General features: G+C 62.2%; 1 protein-coding gene across 1 annotated transcript in view; it reads right to left on the bottom strand.

The window, feature by feature from the left end:
* Nucleotides 1-15,649: 15,649 nt before the first annotated feature.
* Nucleotides 15,650-18,970, bottom strand: part of GRIN2D (glutamate ionotropic receptor NMDA type subunit 2D) — a 26,286-nt gene continuing 22,965 nt past the window's right edge. The window contains exon 13 of the mRNA XM_084612531.1: nt 15,650-18,665. Coding sequence (XP_084468657.1) covers nt 17,169-18,665 — 1,497 coding nt within the window. The 3' untranslated portion in view covers nt 15,650-17,168. The remainder of the gene's footprint in view (nt 18,666-18,970) is intronic.

Genomic DNA, 18,970 nt, shown 5'->3' on the forward strand with positions numbered 1-18,970 from the left:
GAGTTTGAGGGGAAGGTTCAGGGGGTGAGTTTGGAGTCTGCCTCTTAAGGGGTTTGTGCACGTTTTTTAGTTCGCTGGTGGCAAAAGCTGATTTCTTTTCTCCCCCCCCCCCCCGCCTTTCCTTTCTCAGCTCTTCCCCGGAGCGGGGGTGAAAGGCCTTGAGGGTACCCAAGGAATTCCCAAGTGCGCCTTCCTGGGCTCTCAAAAGGTTTTTGGGTTTTTTTTTCACTTGGGTGGCAGCAGCATCTACCCATCCAAGGTCAGAGAGAAGCTGTAACCTTGGGGGTTTAATACAAGTCCAGAGAGGTCAGTGTTAATTTTTAGAGTCCTTGCGGCCCCCACCTTCTGCACGCAAAGTGCCAGGGTGGGGAATCTGCCTTGGCATGGTGGCAGAGCAGTGGGATCATTCTGAACCAGAGGCAAAGACCTCAGGATTTTAAAACGACACATTTTTCCTTTCGGTCGCCTGCAAAGCCAGGGAGGTTTTTTCCTCTCTTTCTTTTCTTTGTTGCCTGAGGGGGAACAGGCCAAGGGTTCAGCCTGCAAAGCCAGGGAGTCCAACGAGCGGTTCATTTTTTTTCATTTCTAGCTTCGTGGCAATGAAATAGTGAGTAGGGCAGCCCTGTGCTCGAGCTTGTGGTCCGGCACCAAGGCCCGAGAGCAACCAGTCTTCCCAAAGCAGCCCGCCGCGGAGAAGACAGACCCAGATCCAGCCCAGACATCCAGCTCCATGACAGAAATGGAGGGAGGGGATGGGGGACCAGAGACTTCCCAGGAGGGAAGGGTCAGCCCTCCCTGACCCGAGATGCCAAGATGGAGGGATGCCCCTTACCCCAGGCCGAGTTCTAACTGCAGAAGACAGGAATTTTCTTCCTAGAGATGAAGCGCTTGGAGGAGGAGGCGGAGGAGAAGAGAGAGGCGAAGTGCTTGGAGCTGGAAAGGGCTAAGCTGGGTCAAGCAGGTAGCCTGAACAGTCCTCCTCCAGGTACCGCTCCCCATTCCAAGACATTCCCCACATACAAGGCAGGCCATGATACCGAGGCCTTCTTGGTAAACTTCGAAAGGGCCTGCCTTGGGTACAGCATCTCTGCAGACCAGTACATGGTGTAGCTGAGACCACAGCTCAGTGGTCCCTTAGGAGAGGTGGCAGTTGAAATGCCTAAAGAACACATGAACGAGTATGAACTTTTTAAACAAAAGGTCAGAATTAGAATGGGACTAACCTCTGAGCATGCCCGTCAGCGGTTCAGAGCCCTACGGTGGAAACCAGCCCTGGCATTTTCCCGACACACCCACCACATTGCATTCCTTCCAGAGTAGGTGACCAAGTCATGGTCCCGGAAGTGCTCCAGGCTAATAAGATGGAAGCGTCATGGGAGGGGCCGTTTCTGGTCTGAGAGTGCCTGGGAGCTGTTAATTACCTCATAGAGTTCCCAGACCCTACCCTAAAACCTAAAGTATACCACGTTAATTCTCTAAAGCCCTTTTATTCCCGAGAAGTCAAGGTTCTCCAGTTTACATCCCAGGAGAGAGATGACGCTGAGTGGCCTGAAGGTGTCTACTATGAAAGAAAAAGCAACGGTGGAGTAGAAGAAGTGAGCCCTTCCATCACGCTTGGGCATAAGCAGCGACAGCAAACCCGGGACCTGTGCGTCAGCTTCACGACAACGTTCTCAGCCACCCCAGGACGGACAGAACGGGAGTGCCACTCCTCCGACACAGGCGATGCTCACCCAATTAGAGCCCAGCCCTACCGGATGGCTCCTCAAGCCAAAATCACGATAGAACGGGAGATCAAGGACATGTTACAGATGGGTGTAATCCGCCCCTCTGAGAGTGCATGGGCCTCTCCAGTGGTTCTGGTTCCCAAAGCAGATGGTGAAATCTGCTTTTGTGTGGACTGCCGTAAGCTAAATGCTGTAACTCGCCCAAAGAACTATCCAATACCACGCACAGATGAGCTACCAGAGAAACTGGGACGGGCCCAGTTCATCTCCACCTTAAACTTAACTAAGGGGTACTGGCAAGTGCCGCTAGATGAATCTGCCAAGGAAAGGTCAGCCTTCACCACCCATGTAGGGCTGTATGAATTGAATGTGCTCCCTTATGGACTGCGATATGCACCCACCACCTTCCAGAGACCGGTAAATAACCTTCTGGCTGGATTTGGGGAATTTGCCGTTGCCTGCCTCGACAATGTGGCCATATTCTCAGATTCATGGGAAGAACACCTGGAACACCTCCAAGCTGTCTTCCAGTGCATAAGGGAGGCAGGATTAATGGTTAAGGCCAAGAAGTGTCAAATAGGCCTAAACAGGGTAACGTACCTTGGGCACCAGGTGAGTCAAGGTACTATCAACCCCCTACAGGCTAAGGTAAATGCTATCCAAAATTGGCCTGACCCTAAGTCAAAGAAACAGGTCCAATCCTTCTTGGGCTTGGCCAGGTATTACCGATGATTTGTACCACACTATAGCCAAATTGCCACCCTACTGACAGACCTAACCAGGAAAAAACAACCAAACGCAGTTCAGTGGACTGAGAAGTGTCAGAAAGCCTTTAGCCAGCTTAAGGTGGCCCTTACGTCTGACCCTTTACTGAGGGCCCCGAACTTCAACCAACCGTTTGTTGTAACCACAGATGCGTCCGAGCATGGTGTGGGAGCAGTTTTAATGCAGGAAGGACCGGATCAAGAATTCCATCCTGTCGTGTTCCTCAGCAAAATCTTTCCGAGAGGGAAAGCCACTGGTCAGTCAGTGAAAAAGAATGTTAACGCCATTGTCTACGCTCTGGAGAAGCTATGCCCATAACTTTGGGGACGGCGTTTCCACCTGCAGACTGGCCCTGCTGCCCTGAAGTGGCTTCACACAGTCAGAGAGACCAACAAAAACCGTCTTGGGTGGAGTTGAGCTCTCCAAGACTTTGATTTTGAAATACAGCACATCTCAGGAGCCTCTAACAAAGTGGCTGATGCCCTCTCCCGGGCAGGTTTCCCAGAATCAACCAGGTGAAAATGTCCCTGTATTCGAAGTCATTGTAGTCCTTAAAATGTGGAAAATACTGTTTAGTTCTTTGTGTAATTATTAGTAAAATTAGAGGTGCATGTATCTTACGAACTCTGTTTCCTAAACCTCCAGGAAGAAATCCCAGCCGGTGTGGACCTGACCTGAACCAGGCTGGCCAGTCTGTGATTTGGGGGGGCATGTGATAAATGAAGGGGGGGGAAGCTCCCTTTTCTGGACACCCAGCCAGCCAGAAGCTATAAAATCCCTCTTAGTAGCCGTTCTCTAATTGCCCTACCTGTTAACGAGTCTCACTGCTCTGCACAGGTAAACGGAAGTGAGGGGGCACCTGGCCCAAAGAGCCACTGGGAGGCCAGAACCTCTTTAAATTGAGAGAAAACTTCCCCTTTGTCTGTCTGGGGTTGTTCTCTGGGCAGAGGCGGACAGGGCAGAGCGCTGCAGTAAGAGGCTTGGAACCGGGCATGAAAAATCACCTGTATCATACCGAGAAACGACTCGTCTGGACCCCCAGAGATGTGAGGAGACCAGGGAATGTCGAGGACGACGCGATCAGGTTTATCCCTGTTTATTTCTTCATGCCTTGTGGACTCCTCTGGGCTAACCAGGTGCTTTTGTTTTGCTTTAAGCTGGACCCCAGGAAAGCCCTTCTGGATGCTTAATCCTTGGAATTACTCTTTTAAAATCTAGCAATAGTCTGAGTCTCCAGATGTATTTTCTTTCTTTTTAAAAAAATAAAATGGACCTTTTTAAGAACAGGGTTTGGATTTCTGCAAAGGGGGGTTTATGGGGTTTGTGCACGTTTTTTAGTTAGCTGGTGGCAAAAGCTGATTTCTTTTCTCTTCTTTTTTTCCTCCGCTCTTCCCCAGAGTAGGGGTGAAAGGGCTTGAGGGGGCCCCACAGGGACGAATTCCCACATGCACCTTCTTGTCAAAGGAGTTCTGCACTTGGGGGGTGGCAGCATCTACCCAGCCAAGGTCAGAGAGAAGCTGTGACCCTGGGAGTTAAATACAAGCCTGGAGTGTTAATTTTTAGAGTCCTTGTGGGCCCCCACCTTCTGCACTCAAAGTGCCAGAGTGGGGAATCAGCTTTGATAGGGGGGCTGAGGGTGAGTTGGAGGGGAAGGTTCGGGGGGTGAGTGTGGGAGGCTGGGAGTGAGTTGGAGGGGAAGGTTAGGGGAGAGTTTGAGGGGGAGGTTCACAGGGTGAGTTTAGGGAGCTGGGGGTGAGTTTGAGGGGAAGGTTCAGGGGTGAGTTTGGGGTGGCTGGGGGGTGAGTTTGAGGGGAAATTCAGGGGGTGAGTTTGGGGGGCTGGGGGGAGTTTGAGGGGAAGGTTCAGGGGTGAGTTTGGGGTGGGGTTGGGGGTTTCTGTCTGACTTTGGGATGTTGCTATACCTGGCATGGCTCACATTTAGGAGGTTACATCCCAGGGGGTCACTCTGCTTTGGCCCCCCCTTGGGTGGAGTGTGGGGGTCTCCGGCCCTGATTTCAACCCCAGCTGGGGATGCCCCCCAGCCTAGCTGGGGCTGGGTGTTACCCTTTGGAGGGTGTGGGGGAGTCAGCTCCTCCTTTCACTTTGCTCCCAGTCCCATCCCCTGAGGCTCATGGTGAGTGTCGCTGTCCCCCCAACCCCCCCGCTAACTAGCTACAGCCGCCCGGCAGGAGACAAGCCTGGAACACCGCGCCGAGGGTGATGGATGGACTCATCTCGTGGGCAATGCTACGGCTGCCCCCCCCCCCCGTCCGTCGCATCAAGCCACCTACCCACCTGATGCCCCGACACAGCGGAGCAATGGGGCCAGCAGGGGGAGCTCTCCCCCAGCAACCAGCGCTGGGGGGGGGCATTTCTCTCTCTAACGCCCCCCGACCCCCGCTGACAGGTGGTACAGTTGCCATGACACGGCTTCCCGGGCCTGCGCTTACGGGTGTGCCAGCCCCCCAGCCTGCTCTAACCACTAGCCCCCACTGCCCTCCCTGAGCCAGGTAGAGAACCCAGGAGTCCTGGCTCCCACCCTCCCTCCAATGCCCCCCTGTTCTGGGGAGGAGTGGGCAGGGGTGAAGCTGCTGGTGTCCCAAAGGGCAGGATAGAGCTGGAATCCGGCTCCTCCTGATCCCCACGCACCCCACATGGAGCCGCAATCGGCTTCACAAGGCTCACCAGCCGGGGCTCGGCGCTGCGAGCTTCCCTGCAACAGTGCCCCCACCAGGGCCCCATCCCTCTCCATTCCCTGTCTTCCTTTCTGCACTTTGTCACTCCCCCCTTCCCCTGCCCCCCTTCCCCAGGGATGCCACACGTCCCCCTGAACCCCCACCCTCCTCACTTCAGCTCTCATGTTGGGGGGCAACAGGGTCTTGTTTATTCCTCAGGGACCACCTGGAGAGACGGAGCTGATAATTACAGGCCTGTCACTGCCGGCTGGGCTGGCGTCAGCCGCGGATCCGGGGCGCGGACGGGGAGGGGGAAGGGGGGAGGGAGGGAGAGAGAGAGATGAATGAGGGAATAAGAAAGAAAGAAGGAAAAACAACAAATGAATGAGTCCCCGGAGGGCCCAGATGGGAGCTGGCGCCCCTAGAGGGGAAAGGCCCCGGGCCCCATTCCCAGGCCCCGGAGGGCGACTGGGTCTGCGGTTTGGAGCAGCTGCTGCCCCAGGAGGCGCTGGGGGCTCGTGGGCTAGAAGCCACATCTCTGCGGGGGCTGCGGGGCAGAGGCTGAGCACAAGAGGACCCGGGCAGAAAGGAAAGGAGAGATCCCCGGATACCCGGCCCCTGCACCCCACCCCAGAGGGGGCTGCATCTCAGCGCCGGGGGAGGGGTCCCCGTATACCCAGCCTCCCCCACCCCCGAGGGGCCGCGTCCCAGCACCAGACAATGGGGCCCCGGATACCCGGCCCCTGCACCCCACCCCAGAGGGGGCTGCATCTCAGCACCGGGGGAGGGGTCCCCGTATACCCAGCCCCCCCCAGAGGGGCCGCGTCCCAGCACCAGGCAATGGGGCCCCGGATACCCGGCCCCCCTCCCACCCCAGAGGCGGTTGCGTCTCAGTGCCGGGGGGGGGCCTCTCCTCCTCCTCCCAGCTTCGCGGCGCGGATTTGTTTGTTTGTTCCCTGTTATAAATAAACCCTGTTAATTAGGATTCTCGCCGCGTGAGGCCAGCGGCTCCTGTCAGGCCGCCTGCGATCCCGTCCCTGGTGGGGAGCTGATAAGGGGAGGCGGACGCGGGGGGGGCACCCTGGCGCCGAGCCAGCGGCGGAGGTGGGGGGGGAGCTGGTGGAAGGAACAGGTGTCGTCTGAACCCAGGGAAGCTGTAGAGGGACTGGGGGGAGTGCAGGTGGGGAGGGGATCCCCCAGCATGGCGCTAGGGGGCGCTGTGCTGCGGGGAGCAGGGGGGTGCTCTCCCCTGGAGGTCAGTGCTGGCCCCATGGAGGTGCTAGGGGGCGCTGTGGGGCAGGGAGCGGGGCAGGAGGGTCTGTAGGGGGCGCTGTGCTGTGGGGAGCGGGGGGGGCTCTCCCCTGGAGGTCTGTGTTGGCCCCATTGGGGCGCTAGGGGGCGCTGTGGGGCAGGGAGCGGTGCAGGAGGGTCTGTAGGGAGCGCTGTGCTGCGGAGAGCGGGGGGGGCTCTCCCCTGAAGGTCTGTGTTGGCCCCATTGGGGCGCTAGGGGGCGCTGTGGGGCAGGGAGCGGTGCAGGAGGGTCTGTAGGGGGCGCTGTGCTGCGGAGAGCAGCAGGGTGCTCTCCCCTGGAGGTCTGTGTTGGCCCCATGGAGGCGCTAGGGGGCGCTGTGGGGCAGGGAGCAGTGCAGGAGGGTCTGTAGGGGACGCTGTGCTGTGGGGAGCGGGGGTGCTCTCCCCTGGAGGTCTGTGTTGGCCCCATTGGGGCGCTAGGGGGCGCTGTGGGGCAGGGGGGTCTGTAGGGGGCGCTGTGCTGCGGAGAGCGGGGGGGGGCTCTCCCCTGGAGGTCAGTGCTGGCCCCATGGAGGCACTAGGGGGTGCTGTGGGGCAGGGAGCGGGGCAGGAGGGTCCGTAGGGGGCGCTCTCCCCTGGCCGTCAGCACTGGCTGCACCCTAGATGGCGTGTGGCGAGGTGGGGGGACGCTGTGCTTGTTACCCGACTAAGCGATAGTTCACCTCCGGCGAGAAGGCCGCGCTTATAAACGAGCCTCGGTCACGGTAAGTGCCGGCCTAAATTATTCACCGGGCCGGCTTCCCTCGGGGAGCGCGTGATGGATGGGTGCCAGGGAGCGGGGGGCAGGGAGCTGCTGGATTTTGCCACCTGCGGAGAAAAGGCTCACTCGAGTCTAGATCGCGGGAAAGTCTAGATCGCGCCCCGCAGTTCTAGGTCAGCGAAAGCCAGAACTGCCCCCCATGTGCTAGATGGAGGGGTGGGAAAAAAACCAGCCCCTTCGGTCTAGACCTGGGGAGAGACCCTGCCCCTAAGTTCTTCAACAAGTGAGAGGGAGGCAAAGCAGCCCCGATGGTCTAGATCTGTGGATGGGGGGGAGCCCAGTGGTATCTAGATCCCCAAAAGGGAAAATCCACCATAAGTTCTAGAACCGTGGGTGAGGGAACCCCTTGTGTTCTAGATCCAATGAGGGGAACCCCACCCTGTGGTGCTAGAGCCATGGGTGAGGGGAACCCCCCAGTTCTAGATCCGGAGAGGGGAAAATCTGCCCCGAAGTTCCTGCTCCAATGAGGGGTGAAGCTGCCTGCGTTTCTAGATCTCCAGATGAAGGAACGCGCCCCGAAGTTCTAGACCCCGGCAGAGGGGGAATCTGCTGTTAAGTTCTAGATGATGGGAGGGGAAAGCTGCCCGGCTGTCCTAGATCCCGGGAGGGGAGACTTTACCCTGAGGTTCTAGATCTTGCGGGGGTGGTTTGAGTGGCCTGACGCCTCACTCCAGCCCCAGGTCAGAGCCGCGCGATTCAGGCTGCAGACGCCTGGGTCCCGGGGAAACCCTGGCACCAGGGCCCGGGAGCCTGTGCCAAGGGGCCCAGCGCGAGGAAGCTGGCGGGGCTGCGGAAACCCCCAAGCGCCTAGAAGCTAAACCTACAGGGGTCCCGTGTTCAGTCCTGGCCTCCTGAGCTAAAGGAGAATCCCCCTCAGCCGCGTCAGTACGGGGGCTCTGACACAGAGTAGGCAGCGCACACACACAGAGCGGGGCCGCTCCCCTCCAGCAGAGGGCGGCAGAGACAGGCAGACACACACACGGGGCAGGGCCCGTCCCTTCCAACAGGGGGCAGTGCACACACGCACACACACTCTCTCTCTCCTGCTCTCTCTCACACACAGCTTCCGAACCCTGAATGAAGAGCTACCCAGGGTGTGGGGGCCGCCGGACTCCCCTGCCTCTCCCCTGCCGCCCCCATGTCTCCGTGTTACCACAGCCCGGCCCGGCCCAGCTGTGCCACACGGCCGGGTGCTGAGCCAGGGCCCCGCAGTGACAGGGACCTTGGGGGCCTCATGCGGAACCGGGCGGCTGAGACGCTCTGACAGCTGAGGTCACAAAGGACGTGAACGGACGAGAAAACAACTGAACAACTCAGGGACCCCCTTGCCTGGCACAGAGACGTAGCCACCTCTGGGGTGGGGCCCAGGGGCTGGCTATCGGGGGGCCCTCGCCCGGCGCTGGGCTGCGGACCCCTCTGGAGTGGGGCCTGTGGGCTGGTTATACAGGGACTCCTCGCCCAGCGCTGGGATGCGGCCCCTCTGGGGTGGAACACGGCAGCTATTTAACACCCAGGTGGCATTTGAAGACAGCGAGGGACGGGGGATCATGCAGCCTGGGTTCTATCCCCTGCTCTGGGAGGGGAATAGGGTCCAGGGGCTAGGGCGGGGGTGAGGGGGCCTGGAAGCCAGGACTCCTGGGTTCTCTCCCCAGATGCAGTGACTGGGGCATGAAGCAGCAGCTGGCTGAGTGTGTGTGTGACGCCCGCCCCAGGCCCGATTCCTTCACATAACACCCCCCCGCCCCCAGTTCCTTCACCCTCCATCTCTCTCCCCTCAGGTTCGAGGCTCCAAGCTAAAGAATTTTCCAGCTAAGCTAATTAAAATCCCAGACAGCCCCCCGCCCTCACCCCCCGGCTCTCAGCCTCCCGCCCCGCGCTGGTCTCCCGGGAACTAAATCCTGTGTCCCGGAGCCGAGCATTTAGCGTGGAAATAATTACAGAGCTAACACGGGCATCTGGGGGACGGAGCCCGGCAAGGGTGGGGAGAGAACAGAGACATGCCGCACACTGCAACACACGGAAACACGACAAGGCACCCGGTGACACACAGACACGCGACACACGCCAAGACACAGGGTGACATGCAGAGACACATGGGACATGCAGACACACGACACACGCCAAGACACAGGGTGACATGCAGAGACACATGGGACATGCAGACACGCTACACACGCCAAGACACAAGGTGACATGCAGAGACACATGGGACACGCAGACACGTGACACACGCCAAGACACAGGGTGACATGCAGAGACACATGGTGACACACAGACACACGTGACACACGCCAAGACACAGGGTGACATGCAGAGACACATGGGACACGCAGACACGCGACACACACCAAGACACAGGGTGACATGCAGAGACACATGGGACACGCAGACACGCGACACACGCCAAGACACAGGGTGACATGCAGAGACACATGGTGACACGCAGACACACACGGCTCATGCTATACAAGCCCAGAGGCACATAGGGGACATGGCGTAATACGCACCAGCCTGCAGACACACGCTACACATCTGCCACGTGCTGCACATGCCGAGACACACGTAGACGTGTCTCAATCACATGTAAACGTTCTGATCCGGCCCCAGGGCGGGGACCGGCTGGCTCGGGGGGCAGGGAAGGGGGCACGGGGCCTTTCCCCTCTAGGGGGCGCCGTCTCCCACTGTACCCTGCGGGGGCTGTGGGGGTGCCCAATCCCTGTGACAGCCAGCCAGGCTCTGGCGGGAGGGATGAGGAGGCCGGGGCAGGGCCGGAAAAGGGGGCTGGGAACAGGGGGGAAGGGAGGGGAGAAGAGGTAGAAGGGGGCACTGGCTCTGTGTGTGTGTGTGTGGGGGGGCTCTCAGCTACCCAGCCCCAGCCTTGCTCAGCGGAGGTGGGGGCGCTGTCGGGAGCGGGCAGGGGGCGCTGGCTATGGGGGCGGGGGGCTCCCGGCGACCCAGCCCCGGCCTCACCCAGTGGCTCTTGGACCCCAGCCCTGGATCTGACTGTGAAAAGGGCGAAATGAAATGAGGTGCCCATTACACCCTGGGGTGCATTCAGAGAGACGGAGGAAGGAGACAGTGGGGGCTAGTGGTTGGGGGGGGCTGGGGGCTGGGACTCCTGGGTTCTCTCCCCGGCTCTGGGAGGGAAGTGGGGTCTAGTGGTTACAGCAGGGGGGGCTAGCAGCTGGGACTCCTGGGTTCTATTCCCATTATTTTAGTTCCCCCCCCCGCAACTCATGTGTGCCTCAGTTTCCCCAGTCGGTGCCAACAGCAGGACGGAGGCCGCGAGCTGTAAATACCTGGGCGGGGGGGGGCACCCAGAGAGAAGCAGGAGACGGAGCGTGAAGAGCCGAGCGGGCAGCGAGCCAGGGACGTGTCAGTGCGGCCCCCCCCCCGGGAGCGTCCCTGTGCTAATGTCAGAGCCAGGCGATGTTCCCATCTGCACCACGGCCCGCCCACCGCGGGGGGTACACAGCTCCCAGCCCCCCCCCAACACAGCCACAGGGACTATTTGCTGAGGCAGATGGAGACCGCTGCGGTGGGGTTCCGGGGACGGAGAATCTCGCTGGGGGGCTGGGGGGGTTCCTGGTGCTGTGCCCTGGGGCAGGAATCTTGCTGGGGGGCTGGGGGGGTTCCTGGTGCTGTGCCCCGGGGGGGATCTCGCTGGGCTGGGGAGGTTCCTGGTGCTGTGCCCCGGGGGGGGGATCTCGCTGGGCGGCTGGGGGGGGATCCTGGTGCTGTGCCCCGGGGGGGGGATCTCGCTGGGCGGCTGGGGGGGGATCCTGGTGCTGTGCCCCGGGGGGGGATCTCGCTGGGCGGCTGGGGGGGGTTCCTGTGCTGTGCCCCGGGGGGGGATCTCGCTGGGGGGCTGGGGGGTTCCTGGTGCTGTGCCCTGGGGCAGGAATCTTGCTGGGGGGCTGGGGGGGTTCCTGGTGCTGTGCCCCGGGGGGGATCTCGCTGGGCTGGGGAGGTTCCTGGTGCTGTGCCCGGGGGGGGATTTCGCTGGGCGGCTGGGGGGGGTTCCTGGTGCTGTGCCCCGGGGGGGGATCTCGCTGGGCGGCTGGGGGGGGTTCCTGTGCTGTGCCCCGGGGGGGGGAATCTCGCTGGGCGGCTGGGGGGGTTCCTGGTGCTGTGCCCCGGGGGGGATCTCGCTGGGGGGCTGGGGGGTTCCTGGTGCTGTGCCCCGGGGGGGGGATCTCGCTGGGAGGCTGGGGGGGGGTTCCTGGTGCTGTGCCCCGGGGGGGGATCTCGCTGAGGGGCTGGGGGGTTCCTGGTGCTGTGCCCCGCGGGGGTATCCCGCTGGGGGGGCTGGGGGGTTCCTGGTGCTGTGCCCCGGGGGGGATCTCGCTGGGGGGCTGTGGGGGGTTCCTGGTGCAATGCCCTGGGGCAGGGATCTCGCTGGGGGGCTGGGGGGGGTTCCTGGTGCTGTTCTCTGGGGAGGATCTCGCTGGGGGGCTGGGGGGGTCGCTAGTGCAGTTCCCTGCGGGGCTCTCGCGCGGGGGACGACTCCTGGCCGAGCCCTGGCTGGTCGCAGCGGCTCTAATGAGGCGGGTTTTGCTATTTGCACTCGCGGCTGCTGTGAAGAGAAACACACGCGGGCGGGGGGCGGCTGCCAGCCTGCCCCCACGGATGGTGTTTACCGTCAGCCAGGGTGTGTGTGTGTGGGGGGGGCGCCCCACTGCTCCTGCTGGGGTGTGGGGGGGGGGCGCCCCACTGCTCCTGCTGGGGGGTGTGGGGGGGGCGCCGCACTGCTCCTGCTGGGGGGGATGTGTGTGTGGGGGGGGGCGCCGCACTGCTCCTGCTGGGGTGTGTGTGTGTGGGGGGGCGCCGCACTGCTCCTGCTGGGGGGGATGTGTGTGTGGGGGGGCGCCGCACTGCTCCTGCTGGGGGGGATGTGTGTGTGTGGGGGGGCGCCGCACTGCTCCTGCTGGGGGGGATGTGTGTGGGGGGGGCGCCGCACTGCTCCTGCTGGGGGGTGTGTGTGGGGGGGGGCGCCGCACTGCTCCTGCTGGGGGGGATGTGTGTGTGTGGGGGGGCGCCGCACTGCTCCTGCTGGGGGGGATGTGTGGGGGGGGCGCCGCACTGCTCCTGCTGGGGGGGATGTGTGGGGGGGGCGCCGCACTGCTCCTGCCGGGGGGTGTGGGGGGGGTTGGGGTGAGGCTCCAACTCTGAGCTCAGGTGCAGGTGATGGAGCCGAGCTAGAGAATTGCCTGAGGGGGATGACGCGGAGCCGCCCCCCCACCCCCCAGCCCTGCCAGTGCCCCTCACTCCTGACCTGCAGCCCCCGGCTAGCCCAGCCCTGGGATCTCCCAGGGAATATGGGTGGGGGGCAGCTATGTGGGGTGCTCTGTGCCCCTATGGGGGCGTGGGAGGGGTACAGCAGCAATGGGGGTCAGGCCGGGGGGGGTGCAGGTGGGCAGCTGTAGCCTATGTGGGTGCGTGGCTGTCCGGGTGCAGGCTGGCGGGCCTCGACATACCACTACCTAGCACCCTCTCCGGACACAGCGGGGTGTGGTAGGAACCCTGCCTTAGTTTCCCTTTGGCCTGCTGCAGCCTGAGCAGTGACTTGACCCGCCGTCGAAGCCTTTCACCCCTTGGAGGGTGATGGCCACCCTTGGGTGGGGTCCAACACAAGCAAGAACTGACTGATCCTTTGGCCCAGCTGGGCTCTTCACCCGCCTCCTTGGATGGGGCCAAGTTGGTCCCCTCACCTCTAAGGCTCCCCCCGCCGCCACCTCCCGAGAAGCAGCCATAGGTTCAGCATTCACCTCCCAGCTCCCCCACCCCACAAGATAGCATCTAGCTGCTGGTATGCAGGGGTGTGATTGTGTGTGTGTTGCTGTGTGGGTGTAGTCCGGGTGATGGTGGTGTCCTTGTGTGTGATAGCCTGCAGGTGTGGTCTAGGCGCTGGGGTGTGGTGATCTCATTGTGTGTGTTGCTGGGCAGCTGTAGTCTAGGTGTTGGTGTACTTGTGGGTGTTGCTGGGTGGGTGGTGTGTAGGGGTGTAATTGTGAGTGTTGCTGGATGGGTGCAGTCTAGGTGTTGGTATGTAGCGGTGTGATTGTGGGCATTGTTGGACGGGTGCAGTCTAGGTGTTGTGTGTAGTGGTGTGATTGTGGGTGTTGCTGGACGGGTGTAGTCTAGGTGTTGGCTGTAGTGGTGTGATTGTGGGCATTGTTGGACGGGTGCAGTCTAGGTGTTGTGTGTGGTGGTGTCATTGTGGGCGTTGTTGGACGGGTGCAGTCTAGATGTTGGCTGTAGTGGTGTGATTGTGGGCATTGTTGGACGGGTGCAGTCTAGGTGTTGTGTGTGGTGGTGTCATTGTGGGCATTGTTGGACGGGTGTAGTCTAGGTGTTGGTATGTAGTGGTGTGATTGTGGGCATTGTTGGACGGGTGCAGTCTAGGTGTTGTGTGTAGTGGTGTGATTGTGGGCGTTGTTGGACGGGTGCAGTCTAGGTGTTGTCTGTAGTGGTGTGATTGTGTGCGTTGTTGGACGGGTGCAGTCTAGGTGTTGTGTGTAGTGGTGTCATTGTGGGCGTTGTTGGACGAGTGTAGTCTAGGTGTTGTGTGTAGTGGTGTCATTGTGGACGTTGTTGGACGGGTGCAGTCTAGGTGTTGTGTGTAGTGGTGTGATTGTGGGTGTTGCTGGACGGGTGTAGTCTAGGTGTTGTGTGTAGTGGTGTGATTGTGGGTGTTGCTGGATGGGTGCAGTCTAGGTGTTGGCGTGTAGTGGTGTCATTGTGGGCGTTGTTGGACGGGTGCAGTCTAGGTGTTGTGTGTAGTGGTGTGATTGTGGGTGTTGCTGCATGGTTGCAGTCTAGGTGTTGGTGTGGTGGTGATTGTGTATGTTTTGTGCTTGTGTAGTCTAGGTTTTGGTGGCTGTGGCTGTGCAGGGTTAGTCTGGGTCTTGTGTGGTGGTGTGACTCTTCACGTGTTGCTGTGCGACTGTGGTCTGGGGGGTCGGTGTGCGTGACGCTGGTTTGCCTGCCTGAGGCTGTCCTCTTTTCACGCTGCGGTTGTGCAAGTGTCGGGGTGTTGGATGTGGATGACGGTTGGTGTGAACACACAGCTGGGCCTTCTTGTAAGGCGGGTGTGTGTGTGGGGGGGGTGCTGCCGCAGCTGGCTTGCCCGGGGGTGCTGAGCCACGTGCGTCTCCCGCCCCCTGCTGCCTCGGCGCCGGGGCCCTGGTCCCACTGTAATTACATTTTCCAGCTGAATTACAGATTTTCTCACTAATTTAATTTTTAATTTCTATGTAAATGAACTTTCCCCACAAAGCGCCAGCCAATCATGGCAGCGTCCAAACGCCTGCCCCCACCCCCGCTCTAACCACTCGGCCCCACTCCCCTCCCAGAGCCGAGGAGAGAACCCAGGAGTCCTGGCGCCCAGCCCCACCTTGCTCTAACCACTAGACCCCACTCCCCTCCCAGAGCCCGGATAGAACCCAGGAGTCCTGGCTCCCAGCTCCTCCCCCCAGGATCTCTGCAGATTCAGGCAGGTGCCTGGCCTCCGGCCAGCCCCCCCCACCCCACAGTGCCCCCTGCTGGCAGAGGTGGGGCTGGGGTAGCCGGGAGCTCCCCCTTTGCAACACACAGGACACGGGGCTGTGGCCCAGCGGGAATAGAAAAGCCTTTATTAGGAACGTTCAGACATTGCTGGACACCCTCCCGCTCCTGGCCTCACCCCATATGCAGCACAGCTCGGGGGGGGGGACTAAGCCCGGACCCCCAGCTAAACTGACAGCTCCCCCCCCGCTCTCCCAGGACACCTGAGTCTGACAAATTCAGGGCTCATGGCCCCTGTTTCCCCTCCCCCCGCCCCACACACACCTCAGTCCACTGCTTTGGCTGGAGAGCTCCCCACTGACCTCCCCACACCTCAGGCCCCAGACCCTGCCCCCTCCAGCCAGACCCCACCCCTCTGGTATCCAGATGCCCCAGCCCACTCTGCTCCTTCCCCTCCTCCCCAGACACCCCCAAGCAGTTAGCATGGCCCACAGCCAGCCCCTTCCCCACCCCCCAACCGCCCCCATGGCTGAAAAGAAACAACAGCCGAGAAAATAACTGGGGTGAAGGGAACCAAAACCAGATGGACATAAGGGAGTGGATAGATGCGGGGGGGGGGGGGCTTGTGTGGGGATGGATAGAGGGGTGGGGGGTATGGATGGATGGGGGGGTTGGGGCATTGGATGGATGGAGAGGGATGTGGGGGGATGGATGGATAGAGGGGGGTGGGGGTGTTGGATGGATGGAGAGGGGGGTGGGGGTTGGATGGATGGAAAGGGGTGGGGGGGATGGATGGAGAGGGGTGGGGGGGTGGGGGATAGAGGGGTGTGTGGCGGTGGATGGATGGAGGGGGGGTGGGGGGGTTGGATGGATAGAGGGGGTTGGGGGGATGGATGGATAGAGGGGTGTTGGGCCGATGGATGGAGAGGGGGTGGGGGGTTTGGATGGATGGAGAAAGGTGAGGGGATGGATGCATGGATAGAGGGGTGTGTGGCGGTGGATGGATGGAGAGGGGGGTGGGGGCGTTGGATGGATGGACAGGGGTGGAGGGGATGGATGGATAGAGGGGGTGGGGGGGTTGGATGGAGAGGGGTGTTGGGCCGATGGATGGAGAAGTGTGAGGGGATGGATGGATGGATAGAGGGGTGTGTGGGGGTGGATGGATGGATAGGCGTGGGGGGACGGATGGAGGGAACGTGCGAGGGATCGATAGGTAGAGAGGGGTGTGGGGGTGGATACAGGGGTTTTGGGGGGTGGGATGGATTGAAAACGAGGTACATGGGGGACAGATGGAAGATGAGAGAGAAGAAAAAAGTGACTAATGAGGCAGAAGGTGAAAAGCTGAAAACCAAGGAAAGGGAAATGAAATGAAAAGGCCAGAGAGAAAGACAGGGGGGGGTCAGTGAAAAAGATGCCAGTGAAGAAGGACAAGGGGGGAGCGCCGGGGGAGGAGGCGGACGGGGGTGGTGGAAATCACAGTTTCAGTTTTGCAGGTGTTTAAATCACAGTTTCGTCTCCCCCGAAAAATAGAGATTTTAAAAAGGTGAAACAGCTACTCCCGGTTGTGTATTGAAAGGGGGGGACCCCACAGCACCCCCCCACGGCCCACACATGGTGAAGTCCTGGCCAGGCTCCCCGCGACATTTTCCCCTGTGGGGAGGGGAAGTCTCCAAACAGCCCCCCCACCTGCCACAGATGGGATGTTTTACTTCCACGCCGGCCCCCACCTTTGAGATCCCACTGCCCTGGATCGTGTCCCTCCCGATACAATGAGAGAGCCCTTTGGAGACAAGACAGGGCCGGGGGGGGGGCAGCGTGGCCATGTGGCTGATAACCCCCTCCCCCAGCCAGCTCCCTGGTGGATGGATCCAGCCCATCCCCCTCCAGCTGCACTGTGGGGCTGGGCGGGGGGATGGACATCACCCCCCCCCCCGCTCAATGGGTCCTGCCCCAGCTCTCGCCAGTTTCTGTTACCAGGGGCAGCCGCCCCACACATAGCCGGGCCGCCTCCCCCACCCCCCGCTTCTGCAGGGTCCAGATCCGCGGCATGACAGCTGGGTCCATCTCGGCCTGGATCAGTGGTACCGGGGGCCACCCTCGTCCCGGTTCCCGTGGCCGGCTCCCATCTCTCTCCAGGGTCCGTGGCAGGCTCCGTCTCTCCGTGTGTCGATGGGCCCAGGCGTGGCACCGCCCCCCGTGGCAGCGTCGCGACCGTGGCCTGTGACCCACCCCCCCGCCTCGCCGTAGGTCCTTGGCACTGGCGGGAGCTAAACCGTCCCCCTGGGTCTGCGGTGGCCGCCGTGGCATGAGCCGCTGTGGCCCTGTCCCCACAGCCGTGGTATCAGCCGCCATGGCCCAGTCCCCCCCCAGGTCCGCCGCAGCGCCCACGTCCCACGTCCCCTGCCCCCCGCGGCCATGGCTGGGTCATACCTCCGACTCAAGGCTGGAGAAGTGGGCGGAGCCGCGGCGGGCAAAGAGCTCCCCGCTGCGGCTGAGGCGGGGCGGGAGGCACTCGGGCGGGGAGAAGCCGAGGCGGTGGGGGGCCAGGCCACAGCGCACCAGGTGGCAGGAGCTCAGGTCCTCCAGGCTGCGGGAGGTGGGGTGCAGGAGGGAGCTGGCCGGGCCCAGCTCGCAGGAATGGTGGTGATGGCAGCACCGGCAGGGGCCGGGGTGGTGCCGGGGTGCCAGGCAGCCGTAGGGGCCGCAGAGGCGGTGTTCCCAGTCCAGCCAGCGCTCCAGCCGCTCCTCGGAGCGGCTGAAGTAGCCCCGGGCCTCCTTGCGGCAGGGCGGGGTCGGGGGAGGCAGCAGCTCCAGGCTGGCACAGTGCTGGCAAAGCCGGTGGCACGAGCGGCAGGGGGCCAGCTTGTCGGCCGACCAGTAGCGCACAGGCTTGTGGGGGGCGAAGAGTGGGGGCTCCCGGGAGGGGTAGGTGCAGAAGAAATCAGGGCCCGCGTACCAGCAGCTGTGCCCATCAGCCGGGGGCGCCCCGGCCGGGGGGGAGGCCTCTGGGCACGGCCCGTCCCGCTCGCATGGCTCCGAGTCGGAGTCCGAGAGCTCCACGTAGCGGCTCTGGCTGGGGAAGCCGGCGGGCGGCAGGCGGGAGCGGCTGCGGCAGACGTGGGACCTGCCGGCCGGGCAGGTGGGCCGCAGCAAGGGCTGGCTCTCGCTGTCCCGCGGCTCCTCGGGGCGCCGGTAGCGCCGCTCCCGCCCGCAGGGCGCTGCCCCCAGGGGCGGGCTGCGCTCGTCTTCGTAGGAGAGCCGGGTGTAGCCGTAACGCCCCGGCTCCTGGGCCGGCCGGCCGCACTCCGCCTCGCAGGGGCCCTTGGCGGCGTAGCCACCGCCCAGCCCCCCGCCACCGTGTTTCTTGGCCTCTGGTGTCCGGCTCCCGGCCTTGCCCGCCTGGAAACTTTCATACAGTCCCCGCAGCGACTTCCTCTGCCAGGCCGAGGCGCCCGGGTCGGGACCCTCCTTCTCCCGCACGATGGCGAAGTAGGACGGGGGGTTCTCCAGGCTCCGGAGGGGCGGGGAGAGCTGGCATGGCCCCAGCTTCTTGGCCTGGGCCCCGCCGCTGGCCCCCAGGTGGTCCGACAGCCCCTCGGGCTCAATGGGGCCGTAGAAGCGGTGGAAGCCCTCAGCGAAGGCGTTCTGGAGGCCATGGCGCTGCGGGGGTGCCTTGGGGGGCTCCGAGGGGGCGGGCGGGGGGTACAGGTCCTTGTAGCAGTTGGGGCTGCGGGCATGGCGCCAGCGCTCCACGATGCGCCGGTCCCGGGGCAGGAAGCTGCTGCAGGGCAGGGGCGGGGCAGGGGGGCTGGGCAAGGCCGTGGCCCCCCCGCGCTGCGGGGGGTAGCTGTGGTTCAGGATGGGCAGCTGCTGATGGTCCTGCAGCTTGGGGTCCTCGCTGGTGCAGCAGCTGTACATGCCCTGGAGGTGGGGGAGAGAAGACGTGAGGCAGGGGGTGGGACCAATAATGCACCTGCTCCGCCAGGAGGGAGCGCTATAACCAGTGTGTCATGGGGGAACCACTAACGCCACCTCCTCTGGGCTGTGGGAGTGCTGTTGCTGCAACACCCAGGCAGCATGCACTATCAGGGGAGCCATTATCACAGTGACACCACTGCAGTGTATGCTAAGGGGGACCATTATTACAGGGACACCGCTGCAGCAAGCGGGGACCATTATTACAGGGACACTGCTGCAGCAAGGGGGGGGACCATTATTACAGGGAC

Source organism: Lepidochelys olivacea, assembly GCF_965140295.1.
Source record: "Lepidochelys olivacea isolate rLepOli2 genome assembly, chromosome: 23".
Classification (NCBI taxonomy): Eukaryota; Metazoa; Chordata; order Testudines; family Cheloniidae; genus Lepidochelys; species Lepidochelys olivacea.